Source organism: Hevea brasiliensis, chromosome 11 (genome assembly GCF_030052815.1).
Source record: "Hevea brasiliensis isolate MT/VB/25A 57/8 chromosome 11, ASM3005281v1, whole genome shotgun sequence".
NCBI lineage: Eukaryota > Viridiplantae > Streptophyta > Magnoliopsida > Malpighiales > Euphorbiaceae > Hevea > Hevea brasiliensis.
The window spans coordinates 98,356,827-98,374,453 of NC_079503.1; the positions used below are offsets into that span (position 1 = coordinate 98,356,827).

The 17,627-nt window shown below is 37.8% G+C and overlaps 2 protein-coding genes and 1 pseudogene across 2 annotated transcripts; 2 read left to right on the forward strand and 1 right to left on the reverse strand.

Moving 5' to 3' along the window:
* The first annotated feature begins 907 nt into the window (after positions 1–907).
* On the forward strand, positions 908–2,486 carry LOC110633420 (chaperonin-like RBCX protein 1, chloroplastic). Its single transcript, XM_021782006.2, has 6 exons — positions 908–1,165; positions 1,277–1,371; positions 1,559–1,676; positions 1,935–1,951; positions 2,036–2,098; positions 2,188–2,486. The coding sequence occupies exons 1-6, from the start codon at positions 1,018–1,020 to the stop codon at positions 2,266–2,268; spliced, it is 522 nt and encodes a 173-aa protein (XP_021637698.2). The 5' UTR covers positions 908–1,017; the 3' UTR covers positions 2,269–2,486.
* A 22-nt stretch (positions 2,487–2,508) lies between these two features.
* On the reverse strand, positions 2,509–10,291 carry LOC110633419 (uncharacterized). The gene is made up of 16 exons (XM_021782004.2): positions 10,069–10,291; positions 9,799–9,917; positions 9,641–9,731; positions 9,435–9,561; positions 9,135–9,318; positions 8,632–8,776; positions 8,452–8,542; positions 7,768–7,826; positions 7,617–7,694; positions 7,019–7,102; positions 5,590–5,771; positions 4,280–4,408; positions 3,706–3,778; positions 3,000–3,085; positions 2,799–2,883; positions 2,509–2,652 (listed from the first exon to the last, which is right to left on the reverse strand). The coding sequence occupies exons 1-16, from the start codon at positions 10,114–10,116 to the stop codon at positions 2,620–2,622; spliced, it is 1,614 nt and encodes a 537-aa protein (XP_021637696.2). The 5' UTR covers positions 10,117–10,291; the 3' UTR covers positions 2,509–2,619.
* A 1,423-nt stretch (positions 10,292–11,714) lies between these two features.
* On the forward strand, positions 11,715–17,627 carry LOC131170383 (uncharacterized; annotated as a pseudogene).

Genomic DNA, 17,627 nt, shown 5'->3' on the forward strand with positions numbered 1-17,627 from the left:
TTATTATTTTTTTTTATATAGAGTTTCCCTATTTTATTTTGTAATGTAAAAAAAAATTAAAATGATTAAATAAAATTGTGGAGACACAATAAAAAAAAAAAAGAAATTAAAAGATGTATTTTGTTATTTTTTTAATTATAATTTTTCTATCTTACGCGTTTTAAACGGCTCTTGTATTACACTTTATTAATTTCTATTAAAAAAATTAAATCTAAACAATTAAATAATGCATAATGACTAGATAAAATTATGTGACTCAATAAAAAATTTGTTTTAAGAGCTAAAAATATGTTTTTTTTTTCTTAAAATTATCGATTTTAGGTAAATTATATTATATATTTAATGTATTAAAAAAATAATATAAATAATTATTTTTAAATATATAAAATAAAATTTATTATTTTATAAGTGAATGTGCATACATCTAATAATTTACTTAATTTTAGTGGGCTAGTGTTATTTTATTTTTTTTAGTGGGCAAGTGAAAAAAAAAAAAAGAAAAGCCTGACCAAAACAGACCAGAGTAAGCGGGCCGAATAGAAGCCTCGGGCCTATGATCGGATTTGCTTAGAAAGCCTCGTCCTCCTATAAAGTTTCATTATGTGAAGCCTAAAAATTTTTAAAGGCAAAGGCCCTAGTTAATAATTGTCATTTTAATTAAAATTATAAAAATAACATTATATATAAAAATTTTTATTAGTTGAATATTTATACTTCTGAATATAAATAAAAAATTTTCCAGAAAAAAAAAAACTAATAATTTTTTATGGAGAAAAACAATAGCCACGCACTGCTAATTATCCATTGCTGCACTTTTGTGCCAGCTGAAACAAGATTCTGGGTTCCACAAGGGATGTGACAGTGAACTCTGAAGAAAGATTCGTTACTTTCCACGTAGATATGAAGATATTTTGGAGCGAGTGTTGGAGATATTTTCTGCCATTGAAATTCTAGCTGATAGGCCAAGAAGCCAGAACCAACATCTTCCCATTGCTCATCTCCTTACTTCCAATAATCATGGAATCTTCTGCTGTTCTCTCAATATCTCAACTCCCTTTTTACCCTCCAAATTCCCACAGAAACAAAGCTTATCCTTCATGGCCACGCAAGAAGTCAAGAACTGCTCAGTCAACTCGATTGCACTGCCAGAAGATGTATGTCCCTGGTGGGTATAAGTTATAACCCTAATAATATTTAATAGTAGATATAGACTCGTAAAAAATAGTGGATTTATATCTGTGTTTCTTTTGGTTAATTCTGGGGTTGTTTCGTGTAGGATATGGTCATGCATCACCAGAAGCCCAGGCGGCAAACAATCTGCATAATTTCTTCACTTATATTGCTGTTGTGATTGTTTCAGCGCAGCTTCAGGTTCCTTCTCAACAAAATTTAGAGAAAATAGTTCCTTTTTACTGGGGTGTCTCTTAATTGTGCAAATCCTTTCTGTTTCCCTGTTCTTGCAAGAATGAGCATGGCACTACAAACTCGTTCATGATAATAATTGAGAAGTGATAGAATGTGCATTTTTTGGGGTTAAGAGTGTTATTTCCTGGTGCAGAGCTATAACCGTGAGGCATACCAAGAGTTGATGGAATTTTTGAAGAGTCATTCCTTGAAGGATGGAGACAAGTTTTGCGCCAGTATGATGCGTGAATCTTCCAGGCATCAGAGTTTAGGTACATATGTAATTCAAAAACTTGCCTAAGTCCGGTCTATTATGCACTTAAGAAAGTGTCATCTGCATGAATCTCATCATACCTATTATCTATTGAGTCTACGATGATCGGGTCAGACAAAAATCTCCTAAAACGTAGCATGTTAATCACATATTTGTTATTTGCTTCTAATTTTTCATACTAATAATTTTTCTGAAACTGCGCATGACTTGGGAACGAATGCACTGTTGGAACTCTCATCTGGCATCCACGTTATAGCTCTACGCATCTTAGAGGTAAGGATATTTATATATGTTACTTGTTTCAATGACCATCATGTCATCAACAATGACCTAAATTTATGCCATCTTGGCGTATAGGTTCGATCTGCATATTGTAAAACTGATTTTGAATGGGACAACTTGGAGCGATTAGCTAATAAGGTCAGACCTCAGTTACCTTCGTTTTTTATTTTTCATACATATCTTTATTTCTATTTTGTGGTTGCATTTGCTTCTTGTTTTTATTATAGATGGTCGGTGATTCTAACACGAGGCTCATGAGAGATTATGTCTTGGAAACCAGTCGTGTAGATGTAGAAAGTGAGAAGTGATCGAACACTGCATACCAGCACATCTGTCTCTTAAAAGAAAGATTTTATATCCATCCAGTATTGAAATGAATGCAATAGATAGAACTTGAATTGTTAAGGTATATACATCTTTTTTGTGTGTGTAAATATATAGAAACAAGAACCAGTTGATGAGGATCTGTAGCAGTTGCCAAATTGGAGACAGTAGCAAGAATATTTTAGTCGTAATGGTTGCTCAATCATGGTCTCTGGATTTCTGGAGTTCTTTCCCAGTTTGATATGATACTAGTTAATATGTGACTTAACAATTACATGTGAAAGTTCTGCCTGAACAGAAAAAAAATTATTTACTAGAGAGATTTGCCTGCAAGCCTAAATTGTTGTCACTTCATGTTCCTTCCATGGCTGCAAAACATAGGCAAATCGAATATGATAAGAGTAAGAAAGAGTTTAAAACTGAACTGATGCTTGTGGTTTCTGTCTCTCTCTCTCATGAAGAGGAGTTAAGCTACGTTAACTAAAGCATGAATGCTCTTTAGGACAAAAATTACCATAATACTCCGACGGATGTCATTTGAGGCATGTATATGTCCTGTGCTGAAATATGACTGAGCATATTCATCAATTTTCTCAACCCTGCAAGACAAATCCAATCAAATTCATAAACACCAGATGTTGGAACCTCAACTTTTTTTTTTTTTTGAATCGAGATGCAATCTGAAATTAAATGTTGCTTTCACAAGAAGAATTACCTGTAAACATAGTTCACCATAATACCTCCACTTTGACGAAGACCTTTGTCAGATTGGTCTGCCATCCAGTTTATTCTTTCTATCATCTGTATCATGTCATATGTCAGAAATTAACTTATAGAACTTCTCAACTTAGGAAACATGCTGCTTCTGGGTTGCCCCCTCGCTAACTATAGAGAAAATGAACCGAGCCTAACTCCATCCCAAAAAAGTTAGCTCAAAGAGATGAGGTTTACCCAAGTCATATATATAACTCAAATACCTCATCCCAAACCAATGTGGGATAACACACTCCTCTCATGCCTAGGCATGAACATCTGGAGACGTGAAGTTTGCAAGCAAATACATCTGCGGATGGCCCAACATTGTAAAAGGGTAGGCTCTAATACCATGTAAAAAAAATAGACCAAGCCTAACTACACCCCAATAGCCAATTTAAGGGAAGAAGGTTTGCCCCCAAATCTTATATATATAGCTCAAATAACTCATCCTAAACTAATGTGGTATAACACCAATTGTTAAAATACACTCAATCACTTAAGAGCATGCCCAACCTCTACATTTATCGAGAAAATCCTTTCCAAAACAAGCCATCATAAAATAAGATATATAAATGTAAATTGAGAAACTATAATGGTTCTGCCCATATATATGACTCTCAGGATGGACTTGATTACTACACAAAAATTGAGGTTGTACAACATACTGCTCCATTTTGCAAGTGAAAATTTGCAACAGAATCTAGAGCTTTTCCTCTCTTTTTCTCTTCAAGAAGGTACCTGCATTTGTAGAACCAACAAATCTAAATAGTACTTTAGACAATTCAGAAATGCAAGCATTTTTGCTAAAATAAAAGAACTGGAAAACAAGATCATCCCCAGTATACTCATTAGACCCATCTGTTGTCAACTAGACTCACCAATCATTTCAATTTACAGATTTGAGATATTGATGTTAAACTTTACTCCCTCCATTACTTTTATCTATCGTTTAAGATTTTTGCACGGTGATTAATGAAGCAATTAAATCACCTAAATTATAATAAAATACTCTTTAATTTAACTAAATTATCCTTTATCTCACTTAATTAAAAGAGAATGAAAGGTGATAAGATTAGTTTTAGAAAATTATAGAAATAATTATTGTGTTTAGTAGATATAATGTAAAATACAACAAAAAATAATTAATACTCCTTAATCTTCTTCAAACGACACAGAAATTTGGACAAAACAACTTCTAAAAAATGATAGATAAAAGTAGATGGAAGGAGTATCATGTACCTGGCACACAGTCGCACTAGAGGAGGCTTTAATGCTGAAAGCAATTCAGCTGAACTGGTCCACTCATATTTAGTTGATGTTAGTAAATTCAACATGACATCCATGCCATTTTTTCCAGGAAAAGCCTTCCTACAAGTGAAAGCATCACAGTCCATGAAAAGCAAAGTTGCTGTAAATCAAATTTAAAACCAAGAGATGGAAAAAAGGCAGCTGGAGTTACTATCAGATGCCAAAGAAAGAGCATATAATAGAGGATCTTGGAAAGGTCATATAAGCAAATAGGCAGTAGAGTTTTGAAGAGAATGGATAGCTTTGAGGATAATGCATCCATGTTTCATCTACTGGAAATTGAACCTACCATCTTTATATGTGGTTCCAATCAGTTCTTCTTCCCTCAAACTATATGTAATGCAGCTCAATTTGTAAACATAATCTGATAATTACATATGAGCATCGGACAACTCTAATATTTTGCATAGGAAAAAGACAAGCAGGGACTCCAAATCATCTTCCTTCAAACTATATGTAATGCAGTTCAATCAGAATCGTAATCTGATAATCACATATGAGCATTGGAAAACTCTCATATTTTCCACAGAAAACAGACCAGCAGGGACTTCAGATCATTTTAAGACAGATAGTCTCTGTTTTTAATTGCTTGATTATTTTGTTGTCATAATGACAACAATCAAAACATGCTCAGATCTAGATAGATGACAAGAATAATTATAGATCCATGAGATATTTCAATATCTCATTCTCAACTATCTTTAGAGAGATTTGAGTAATCTATCTATATGCACTTCTGTACTGGGCTAAGGCTAATAAGATAGGAGATTGGTAAGAATGGCTTGATGGGGGCTTCAGGGTCTCTTGTGGTTAGAAGATACGAGGAGTTTGATGGTGAAGAAAAGGAAGACTTGATGGAAAATAAAGTTTTTGGGAAGTGCACAAGTAGAAAAGGGGAAAAAACAAAAAATAAAAGGAAAAAACATTGTGGAAAATAACAGCATGACCAAATATCCAATCCCTACTTTCAACTACCTTCTTCCTTTTTTCTTTTTTCTTTTTTTTTTTTTTTGCTAAAACCCACTTTATTCCAGACACAAGAAATTAAAAGTGAAAAAAAAAAAACTTTTAGCCCTAAACTGAGAGGAATGGAGGAAAAGAATCATACAGCTAATACAACTAGTTTGGTACTAAGGCTTAAAAAGGAGACACACTCTCTTAAGGATAAGAAGACATAGTGGAAATATCAAAACTAAAGCCCATTCGATTCAAAAGATAAAATGAAATCAAATAAAACTTACTGAGAACAATTCATAAGTAATCTTTCTTCATCTGGTTCGAGTAAGTTTTCCCTAAAAGTGGAAACAGATCCTTTTGAAGACGATTGTGACATGTTCTCCACTTCAGCAAGGATTGACTGAGATGCCAACCTAGATAGCAGCCATTGCATGTATCCGGGAACTGAGCTTATTGTTGCAAATGTCTTTGGAAAAAAAGAGAAAACGGGGTTACAAAAAAGTTTTATCGAGCAATTCAAACAGTATCAGAGCAGTTGGCACCGAAGAGCTAACTGCATGTTAGCACATGGTACCAAAGTGTCAAGGAAAAAACCTCAGGCCCCATCTAATAAAACAATGAAATCATATTGTATTTTTCAGTACTTCCCCAAAAAAAAAACATATATTAATAGGTGATGGCAGTAGCAATATTTGACAGTCATGCTACCAAGCAACAAACCAGAAAATTTGAAAAACCAATAACTTCATAGCCCATTCCTTCTGATTTCTTATGATACAGCGTGCAGTGTATAGTTATTAGACCAGTTACAAAAGAAGACAATGATAAAGCATAACTAATACTATGCAATACTTAGTTTGCAATGGAATGTGCAGAATATGGTACCTTCAATGGTCCCAAAAGGTCATCTATATACATTTTAGGCCCCAAAAAGGAAAACTCAAACAATAGCAAATATATATATATATTGGTCCCAGAAGTCGCAAGTTTTACTTCTTTTTTCTTAGTACAATTTAAATGCAAATTCATGATTTTATATAAATCTTTGTTTGACACTGTCGTAATTATGCTCAACTTTCTGGTGCTGCTTCCAATAATGAAGTTTCGAAATCCATGCAAAATAGCAAGGACAACCAATTCAAGAGAGATAACAACAACCCCGTAGTTTCAGGTATGATGACAAATCTAACCAAACAAGCCTATGAAAGTCCCACCACAGATTTCTGATATTAAGATTGCTTAAATAAGATTTTTCAGAACCTTTATTAAAGAAATGTAACCATGTCATGCTTTGCTTTCATGGAATAATACGCATTACAGGAATACAAGTTCAGTAAACATTTTGGTTTTTCCACTTTATATAAATTAAGGCTCCGTTTGTTTCATGGAAAATAACTTGTATATGAAAAATATTTTTTATGGAAATTGTTTTCTAATAAAATATTCTCCATGAAAATATTTTTCATTATTTAGTTGCAATGTTAAATTAATGGTATTTATTTATGTCAATTTCACATTTTAACAAGATTATTAAAGTCCGGAAAATGACTTTTTCTTTTGAAAATAGGAAGTCATTTTCCATAAAAATAACTTAATTTTCCCTTTGGAAGGGAAAATATTTTCGTTGACTCATTTTCTGAGTACCCCAAACGTTAGAAAATGGGAAGAATATTTTCCACAAAACAAATTGAGCCTAAATCAGGAAATACTTACAGATATATGGGGCATTTCTTTTTTCACCAGAGTAATAACACGCTTGATAAGAAACTTTCCCAGGTTGATCCCTGCCAAGCCAGGCTGTCAAATTTCTGTAAGTATTCAGGTATAGGGAAGCATTCAATAAGAGTTTGTTATTCATTTTTCTCAAGCAGAAAAAGAATTGATATTCGAGCGGACATATAAAAGTAGAAAATAACAGTAAGTTTTTTTACCACCTTGCTCATAAATGTTATTCAAAATAGTCACTCATTCACTTGTAATTTTAAAGTTTCCTAACTTATATGAATGCTCTTTAATTTCTCATCAGTAAAGGGGCACAAATATGTAATCAAAAGAAGAAAAAACAGTGTTTGAGCATGTGACAAACAAAAAGATGAAAATTCCATGTAGGGTAGAGAGAAATGTGTACTACAGTTGTTACATTCATGTATGATTTTGTGGTAGTTATATTTCAAATATGGCAGCCAAATTAAACATGATGTAATTGATAGATCATTTTACCTCATGACAAGTGGTGGAGACTAATTTTGTAAAACAAAATATGCTTTTAATCTAAAACAAAAATGAGAAAGGCACCAGTAAGTAATTTTACCTGAGTTGATGATATAGAACAAAATAATGCACATGTGGCCTCAGATTCAACTATGGGAGGAGCATCCCATAAAACTTCCTGTCATAGTTAAAAAATCATTCATTGGCAATACAATAAAAGAAAAAGAGCAAGTAGGATGCATTAAACTAACATGTATTGCTTGAGCCACATTCTTTAGAAGGGCAACTTCCATGAAAATAAGGGGCTCACCTGAAAAAAAAATCTAAAAATCAGACTATATCAACAAACTTAGCAAACAAATGAAAGAAACCAAGAAAATCCAATTAAATTTTGGCATGGTAATCCAAAACCTACTACTTAGTTGCATGGAAAGTCACAAAAGAGTAGAGATTACGTTATCTATGAATATTACCACTGTAAAAATCCATAATTTGTTATTCTGCTAAAGCAGTTTAGTGTTGTGTTATAACAGATTCAAGATCTCTTCTCAGTAAATGTATTAATCTACCAATAAGGAGGAATATCAACATAATATTTTTTTTGAAAGACATCTCTATTTTGTAGTGCAAAATGTGATGCAGTATATAAAATATTGAATTATTTTAATGTTCATGCTATTGTAGCATGTCACTGTTACGTCTTTCTTGATCTTTGATTACATTGTTGTGGCCAAAACCTAAATCTATCATGATTATATATTCAAAACCTAATTCTGTTAGATTTTAAGTTCAAGAACTATTTGAAATAGGATTTTGTGCTAAATATAGGGCTGCAATTTAGAAGCAGATTTCATACATTAATGGAACCAGTTCATTAGTATTTATTTTTGTAGGGGTAGTTATTGTCCACACCAGCAGTGAAAAGATTTGCTGACCAGGTATTGCTGGATGTAAATATCCGAAACAAAGACGACCAACACCCAACCTTCTTTTAAGATCTAAAAGATTGCTGATTGGATGTACAGCCTGCACAAGACCATTATCAGAAAATATTCAGCTAATACCAAGCAATATTTAAGAGTGTAAGCTGCACAAGAAAATTCAAAGAAACATACCTCATAAGCCACAATTTTCTCCAGCAATGAAGCAGGATCATCCCATGTAATCTGGTGAAGCTCCAATGCAGCAGGACTAAGCCATGTATTAAGTTTTTCCTTTAAGCAGGAATCTAGCACTTGCAAAGATCCAATATTTTCCTCTCTGTGTAGTTAAAAGAAAATCAACTAGTGAATATTAAATTCCATCACTATTGATTGTCATTGATAGCCTTTTTACAATAAACATATCCTGCTATGCAGCTGGTGCACCTTAGTAGAATTGTTTACAGCTTTTTATTTTACAAGTATAGCCACCTAAGAAATTAAAAGATGCTTCAAATGGAGGGTGAAAATGTACAGAGATTTATCTTTCTTTACCTTTTCAAACAATTTTCTAGAATGTGTGTTTCCAATAATACAAATAGAAGAAAAAAAATCAAAGAGAATAATAATAATAATAATAATAATAATAATAATAATAATAATAATAATAAAGCCAATATGAACAACCATAACCTTACTCGAGAATAGATAAAATGTCAGCCCGAAGAATGGACAGGAACCTCAATCCCCCATGGTGGTTGTTAAGTCGTTCAAAAAGGAGTTCATATGCTGGCTTAAGAACTTGTCTCAAGTTCCGTTCAAGGCGATAGAAAGAAGAAAGCATAGCTTCCTCATCAACAGTACTAGATTCACTTGCATTACCTGAAACCCAAATTAATAAACCTGTCAAAAAGCACAAAAATCTGAAAACAAGACATAGGATTAGCAGACCATTATTAAGATCATAAAAGATTATAACATAGATACGCAAAGCTTACTGCCAGGAAGTTCAAGTCCAAGATATTGCTTAATGAGATCACGAACTTGTGTCCTATTGAGATCATAAACTTGAGCGAGCATGATCAATAATTTCCGGCGATTTTCAAAGGAAAGGCTAAGATAACCCTGCGTCATAAGAATCTCCATAACCAGACTCTATGTCAAAGCAATCATTTTGTTAGTTGAGATCACCGTTCAATCCTACCTCGGAGAAATCATTAAGCACAAAATCCAGAACCTCAGCTTTGTTCAAAGATATAGCGGAGTGCATAGATTCCCGGACAGCATCGAAATCCCTGAAGTGAAACAAACAACATCTAATAACTGCAAAGAAAACAAGCGTTCTGGCATCGTACAGAATACCTCTCGCAGTTAGTAGGGGGATTAAGCTTGTTGGGTCCTTCCTCTCCAGCAGCCTGCGAAACACTATTATCGAATCTGCTTCCTTGAGAATTGGTTAGCATTTGATTATCATTGCTGCTCTGTTGCAAGATTAATTTCAAAAATTAGCAATCTGATTTTCAATAATTGAAGAGATAGGATTCTGGGATTTTGAAACCAGATTCCATCAAAGAAATTTTGGATTGAAAGTGAAGAATTTTACGTGGAAATGGTGAATCCATAGTAACTTACAGTGAGAGGTGAGAGAGATAGCTTGTTTGTTCTCATTTCGCTTCGCATCAAAATGGCCTAGCCTTTCTTGTTCATTATATTAATCATGTATGGTCTAATTGCAAATACAACAATTGTCGCTTTTGTCATCGTTGTCCACAAGTTCTTCGCTTTTCTCGGCTCCCTGAAGACAGAACCAAGGCAGAGCGTTCCCGCTTCCTAGATCCTCTTCAGTCTCAAAGAAATGAGCAACGGTCAACTTTTACTATATATATCAAAATTAAAAGTTTATATAAACAATCACATTACTACATATCTCTAAAAAAATTTATAATTATAACAGTAAATAAAAATTAAAAATATTAATAATTAAAAATAATGATAAAATTTAATAATTCTTCTTCTTTAGAAGCAAGAACAATTTGAAATATAATACACTCATTAGGTTTAAATTTTATATGGTGGGTATTTATTATTTGAATTTATTTATATAAATAATTAATTAAATATAAAATATATATTTTTATTATAATATTATTAAGTTTTACATATTATATTTACAATAAATAAAATTTTTAAATTTTTAAAATCATTAATAAAAATATTTTTAGAAAAATTATTAATTAAATTATATTAGGTTGTTTGAGGTTGCATGTGTTACCCTAAAGAAGTTGCTCCCGCACTGTCCAAAAATTTTCTGCATAGTGACTGCCCAAATGAATCCAACAAGTGCGCATTAGTCTCATTGGAGGGTACGTAAACTGCATGAGCCATGAAGAATCACGTGGGAAATATTGTGAGTGCAGGTTTGGGACTTAGTGGCGCACTAAGAGGGCCAAAGTGGCCAGCACATGCAGCGGCAAAGTGGGATGCCCACATCCCTTGTACACGGGGCGTGTATTGTGAGATAGGGAACCAGCATGGTGCAGCGCACATGGGACCTTTCCAAGTGGACGTCGCATGGCACTTGCTAGGTGGCTTGGACATGACATGGCAGGTGGAACAAAGGGGCAACGTGCATGGCCAACTCCAAACCATGCAACGTGAAGATTGAAGGAGGGAATTGTCTCGCCCAATTAAGGGACCAGCTTGGTGGGACCCGGCACTAAGGCGCCTAATCACTTGGCTCACCTTGGCTCCCGCCCATGGAGTGCTAGGTGTCAAGGCCAGCAGCTTCCTCATGGCCACTAACAAGAATTGCAGCTCAATGAGCTCTCAATTGGTGTTATTCAAATTTGTTTGAAGACAGCCACATGTTGGCCATCATTAGGAGACAGCCATGTAGTGTATATAAGGGCCTTGTCCCCCATTTATTTGTACACATGAGAGAGTTTACACTTGTGAGTGTAGAGAGCATATTGCTTTTGTAATTGTAAAGCTTGGAATACAAGAAGTAGCCTCTTGCTTTTGATTTAAATCTCTCCCTTCTACCTTTCTTTACGTGCATGTGATTGTATGTTTGTGATTGCCTTGTGTTCTTGTTGCTTGCTTGAGATTGGGCTGTTTCCTTGAAGTAAGGAGTGTTGCCATTTGGGTCCTTGGGACTAGGTGAGAGGCTGACTTGTTGGGAGGAGCAAGTCCCGCACGGTTTAGGGGCTTGTTTTGGGTAGAGAAACTGTCCCACCGTGACAGTTGGTATCAGAGCATTCAGTGGAGTGCTGAGCAACATGGTGGAAGAACAAATAGGCCGAGGCAAGAGGAAGGGTACAACCAAGCCTAGAGATCCCTCTCGAGCGAGAGAAGACTTGGGGGACATGGAGGTGAGGTTGGCCAAGATGGAGCACCACTTGATAACCGGGGATGATAGGTTCGAGGAAATAGAGAGCCGACTGATGGAGCTTGGGGATGGGTTAGAGGAAACCCATGGTGAACTTCAAGCTGCCTTTAGTGATGCCCTAGAGAGGTTGACAAGTGAGAATGAGGCTCTTAAGATTGCTCATGCTGAGGAAATTTCTGCCATCAAGGAAGAGAACCGGTTGCTAAAGGAAGAAGTGGAGAGAGTGAACGGTGAGGTGAAAGATGAACTTGTATTGCTAAAAAGGTTGGTGGCCTAAAGAGGAGGGACCAACCATGTTCTTGCTACTCCTACGGCTAGGGTTGATGTGCCCAAGCCAAATGGATTTAAAGGTGCAAGGAACGCCCGTTAGATAGACAATTTCTTGTGGGCTTTGGACCAATATTTTCGAGCTCTTGGGGTTGAAGAAGATTCACGTAAGGTGGATAATGCTCCATTGTTCCTGGTCGAGAGTGCTATGGTATGGTGGAGGCGGAGGATGCTTGACATGGAAAAGGGTACGTGTTGCATAAAAATGTGGGATGAGTTTAAACAAGAGTTGAAGAGGCAGTTTTATCCTGAACATGCTGCGGATGAAGCACGAGCCAAGTTAAGAAGGCTTACTCAAAGAGGTTGTAACACCCCAAAAATTTTAAATTTATGAGTATTTTTGGTATTTTAATTTTATTTGAATTTTAGGAATTTTTTTGAGATTTTTCGGATTTTAAAAATCGGGTTCGATTTTCCGAAAATATAAACTTTGATGATTTTTAAAAATTAATTTAAAGACCACGTGGCAAAACTAAAAATATATTTGGAGTCTACGTATTTTTCTGAGTTTTACGGAATTTTTTCGAAATTTTTGGACCTCGTTTTTCGGTCAGTGATAAAAATTCAAAATTTTGTATTTTGAATCGAAGCCAGCCGAATCGAACGGACAGATCGGACCGTCGAATCGGACCGTCTCTTCTCTTTTTCTTCCTCTTCCTCTGCGCGCGACGCCTCTCCTCTCTTCTCTCGTTTCTCTCTCCTCCCTCCCCTGCCACCGCCTCCCTGCGTCCTCCTCGCGCCGCCCGGTATCCCGGCCAGCCGTACCGCGAGCAGCGGCGAACGCCCTGTCGAAAGTCCTCAATGCTCGCTTCCTTGGCCAAATTGCCGATCCGATCCGGCCACCGATTGGACCGGTCTTGTGTCAAAACCATCTACTCGGCGAGAGCTTTCCATAGACACCAAGAACGCCGAAATCCATCGAGCGGATTGTCCGATTTTAGCTCGGGAAGATTTTAGCCCATTTCGACTTTTGGGCTAGATTTCTAAAACCGTGAATCCACGAGAAAACCGAGGCCACCAAAGACGCTCCATTCGTCGAGAGCTTATAACGACATAAATTTGAATTTTTCCGACACCGTTTTTGGTGGGTCCCACGGAACTGCGGTGTATTTTCGAGCACTAAATGAGCTTAGAAAATTCTGAAAAATTTATGTACTAACCCCGTGTTATGGGCTTCGTGTAGGTATCCTCGATTCGGAAATTCGACGATTGGCCGGTCTGCGAAATTTGGGCGAACGGACGTTCTGGAAAAGTCTCGGAATTGGACCGAGGTTTTGGCTAGCCCCCATTGTCGACGCCTTGCGCGTTCAAGTCGGAATCGGCAAAGGTAAACCCAAACCTTGTTTTTTCATAATTTTCTAGTGCTTAAATAGGATTAAAAATCCATAAAATATTCGTGGTAGCTTAGAAAATTATGATTCTTTTTGCAATAGCTTAGTAATATTGCTAAGGACCATGAGGCAAAGTTTTATAATTTTTAGAGCTTGTTTGGGCGATTTTGCAAAAATGATCAATAATAAGGACTAAATTGAAATTTTACATATTGTGATGGATGACTGATTTGATGGGCGGGAGGGGTGTGATATGATTGAGCTGGATATATGGATTGTGAGTATAGAAGTGTGTTTTGAACCCTTTTTGCGAGTTGGGTAGGTCCTAGGTATAGGGAGACTCTGCGGATTTTTAAACGACTTAGGGCGTAATTGGTCTTTTCTTTGTTTGTATTGAGTCAGTTGTATTAAATAAATGTAATATGATTGTCGGTGAGCGGGATGACCTTCTTCCTCCGCCCGACCGCCATAGTAATTTGTCGTCAAGTCTTGAGTAAAATATTAATTTTAATTGTAATTTGATATTATTATATGTTCGAGATGCCCATGCATCACTTATATGCATATATTTATATAGTTAAACTCTAGGCACGAATTATGTTGCATTGATAAGCGTTAATGTGCCATGAGTGTTGTTGTGGTAATTTGGAGGCGGTGTGCGTGCGTTGGCGTGCGTGTGATGTGGTGTGGACTATGGATAGGACGGGTGAGACACGGCTTGAGTTCTTATTTGGGACCCGGTCCTTGGGGTAGACACGGCTTGAGTTCTTCATTGGGACCCGATTTGGTATTTAAGTGGAAGTCAGTGAGTTCTTGGCACAGTTGGATTTAAGAGAGTCAGATAGGATCGGCCCATATATTATGAATGATGTTACAGGTGTGTGAGTGCTCCAAATTACCCTTTTGATGCTATGATGTGAATATGATGTGATGTTGCATTTCACTCTACGAGTTGCATTAGTTCGGATAGTTATAGAGATTATAGTTAAGATTGATATTTTACTCGAGTCGAACGCTCACTCTGTTCAAAAATTTTTACAGCCACAGGAGGATATTTTGTTCTGGGTTAACCTGCTTTTCTCCTTCGCAGGTGTTTATCAATAATTGTGTAATTTTATTTACTCCTAGAATTTTCGCATGTGTTAGCAGTAATATTATATTCATGTTGGACCTGTAAACTTAATATTTTAAGTCTGTTTTGATGGATTGGATGAGGGAGCTGAGCTCCCATTTATTATTATGTTGATGAGTATGTGGAGGGTGAGCTGAGCTCCCCAATAGATTGTTTATTGTGTTTACAGGTCGGGTGAGTCGAAAACTCCCCGTTGGAAAGTCCATTTTATGGCCGGACTCTGTCCGTTTGTTTTCTTGAAATTGGGCCCAAATGGGCCTTAGAGTTGGGTTAATGAATAGTTAAGGCTTACTACGGGCCTCGGGGGCTTTAAACTGGCCCAGGTCCTAGTGCCGGTCCGGCCCATAGGTTGGGTCGTGACAGAGGTACTATCCGGGAATATGTAAAGGAGTTCTCGAAAATCTTGTTGGAGATCCCCGAGTATCCAAACCAGGAGTTATTTTTCTTCTTCAAGGACGGACTGCAAGCTTGGGCGAGGTTAGAGGTTGAAAGGAGAGGTGCTCAAAATCTTGCTACCGCTATTATCATTGCCGAGTCCCTTTTGGAGTACAAGAAGAGTGAGAAGCCCAAGCACAAGGACGGCAAAGGTAAAAATACTGGGGAGAAGGGTGGCAGCAAGGTGGGCCACAAGGAAGGTCTGAAAGAGGGAAAGAACAAGAAGCCTTGGAACGGGAAAAAGGGAAATTGGAGCAGGAAGTACCAGAGGTATGATGACTCCAACAACAATTCATCCGAGAGGCCCCCTTTGAAATGCTTCACATGTCAAGGACCGCATAGGGCGAGGGACTGCCCCAAAAGCACTGCCTTGGATGCTCAGGTTATAGAGAAAGAGGACACTCAGCCACGTCCAGAAGGATCCAGTATGGGATCCATGCAACTAGCAGCCGTTGATAAGGGTAAGTAAGTTGAGGTTCAAGTGGCTAGAAAAGGAAGACTGTTCGCACAGCTCAAGGTTGGGCAAGGTGAGGTTCTAGCACTGGTTGACACTGGGGCTACAGATAACTTCATGAGACTTGAAGAAGTAGAGAAGCTTGGCATAGCATACCAAAAGCAAACTAGCTGGCTGAAAGCGGTGAACTCACAACCAATCCCTACGCATGGTGTGGCACACAATGTGGCCGTGAGCATGGGTGAGTGGCATGGTTCTATTGATTTTTCTGTTGTTGCCATGGATGACTACGCTTGTGTATTAGGGATGGATTTCATGGACAAGGTAAGGGCTATTCCTATTCCATTTGTCAATAGTTTGTGTATTGTGGAAAGTAGTGGTACATGCATAGTTCCGTTGAAAAGGAAAACTGGAGGTAGCACTTTGTCGGCCTTGCAATTGGCCAGAGGCGTAAGGAAGAATGAACCAACTTTCTTGGTAGCCTTGCAAGCCGAGGATGTTAGTGGTGCCATGGACATGCCCCGTGAAGTTCAGCAAGTGTTGAAGGAATTCCAAGATGTTATGCCGAGTGAATTACTGAAGCAGTTGCCTCCCGTCAGAGAAGTGGACCACGTGATTGATTTGCTGCCTGGTGCGAAACCACCCAGCGGGGTACCCTACCACATGGCTCCTCCTGAGCTTGATGAACTAAAGAGGCAGTTGAAAGAGTTGCTAGATGCTGGGTTCATACAGCCGTCCAAAGCTCCATTCGGCGCACCAGTTTTGTTCCAAAAGAAGAAGGATGGCAGCTTGCGGATGTGCATCGACTACCGGGCACTGAATAAAATTACAGTGAAAAACAAGTATCCCTTCCCGCACATTGGGGAGTTGTTTGACAGATTGGGGGATGCTAGGTGGTTCTCCAAACTGGATTTGAGGTCCGGCTATTATCAGGTGCGCATAGCTGAAGGTGACGAGCCCAAGACTGCTTGTGTGACGCGGTATGGGTCCTTCGAGTTTAGAGTTATGCCGTTTGGCCTCACAAATGCCCCTGCCACCTTTTGCACATTGATGAACAAGGTATTTCACCCTTTCCTTGATGATTTTGTTGTGGTTTATCTAGATGACATTGTGGTGTACAGCCGGACGTTGCAAGAACACCTTGAACATCTTCGGTTGGTCTTCAAGAAATTGAGGGAACATCACTTGTTTGTGAAGAAGGAAAAGTGTGAATTTGCGCAAGAGGAAGTAGCTTTTTTGGGACATATTGTTGGCCACGGGCAGATTAGAATGGATAAAGCCAAGATTCAAGCCATAGAGGATTGGGAATAGCCCAAGAAATTACCGGAGTTGAGATCATTCCTGGGGTTGGCTAACTACTACAGGAGGTTTATTGAGGGATACTCTCACATAGCTGCCCCGTTGAGAAATTTGTTGAAGAAAGACAAGCCGTGGGAATGGAATGAGAAATGCCAGCAGTCTTTTGAGAGGTTGAAGCTAGCACTCAAACAAGAGCCAGTGTTGAAACTGCTCGATTATTCCTCGCCATTCTAGGTTCACACGGATGCTTTCGACTTTGTTATCGGTGGTATAATTATGCAGGGAAGGCATTCTATAGCCTTTGAGAGCCGAAAACTAAATGAGACCGAGAGGAGATATACGGTCCAGGAAAAAGAGATGGCAGCCGTAGTCCATTGCCTAAGGACTTAGTGGCACTACTTGTTGGGTAGCAGGTTCACAGTGAAGACCGATAATGTGGATACCAGTTACTTCCTCACACAGAAGAAACTTTCACCAAAACAGGCTCGGTGGCAAGCATTTTTAGGAGAGTTTGACTTCGTTATGGAATACAAGCCCGGGAAAGCTAACCTCGTTGCGGATGCTTTGAGTCGCAAGGTGGAGTTGGCGGCAACAAATATTCTGCCTAATCCTAGCTTGATGGAGCGCATTGTGGAGGGTCTCCAACATGATCCACAGGCCAAGCTGTTGATTGAGTTAATTGGCCAAGGTAAGACCCGTCGGTTTTGGAGAGACGACCAAGGGTTGGTGCGGACTAGGAAGGGAGCAGTGTTTGTGCCAAGATGGGGCTGTCTAAGAAAGACAGTTATGCAAGAGTGCCATGATACTCGGTGGGCAGGCCTGTAA

Excerpts from the sequence above, each read along its gene's own strand:
- LOC110633420 (XM_021782006.2), top strand. The coding sequence starts at position 1,018 with ATGGAATCTTCTGCTGTTCTCTCAATATCTCAACTCCCTTTTTACCCT. Across the intron at positions 1,166-1,276 it reads CCAGAAGATGTATGTCCCTG|GATATGGTCATGCATCACCA; the intron begins GTGGGTATAAGT and ends TGTTTCGTGTAG. Across the intron at positions 2,099-2,187 it reads TGGAGCGATTAGCTAATAAG|ATGGTCGGTGATTCTAACAC; the intron begins GTCAGACCTCAG and ends TTTTTATTATAG.
- LOC110633419 (XM_021782004.2), bottom strand. The coding sequence starts at position 10,116 with ATGCGAAGCGAAATGAGAACAAACAAGCTATCTCTCTCACCTCTCACT. Across the intron at positions 7,827-8,451 it reads TTTACATCCAGCAATACCTG|GTGAGCCCCTTATTTTCATG; the intron begins GTCAGCAAATCT and ends TTTTTTTTTCAG. Across the intron at positions 7,103-7,616 it reads GTTCTATATCATCAACTCAG|CCTGGCTTGGCAGGGATCAA; the intron begins GTAAAATTACTT and ends GAAATTTGACAG.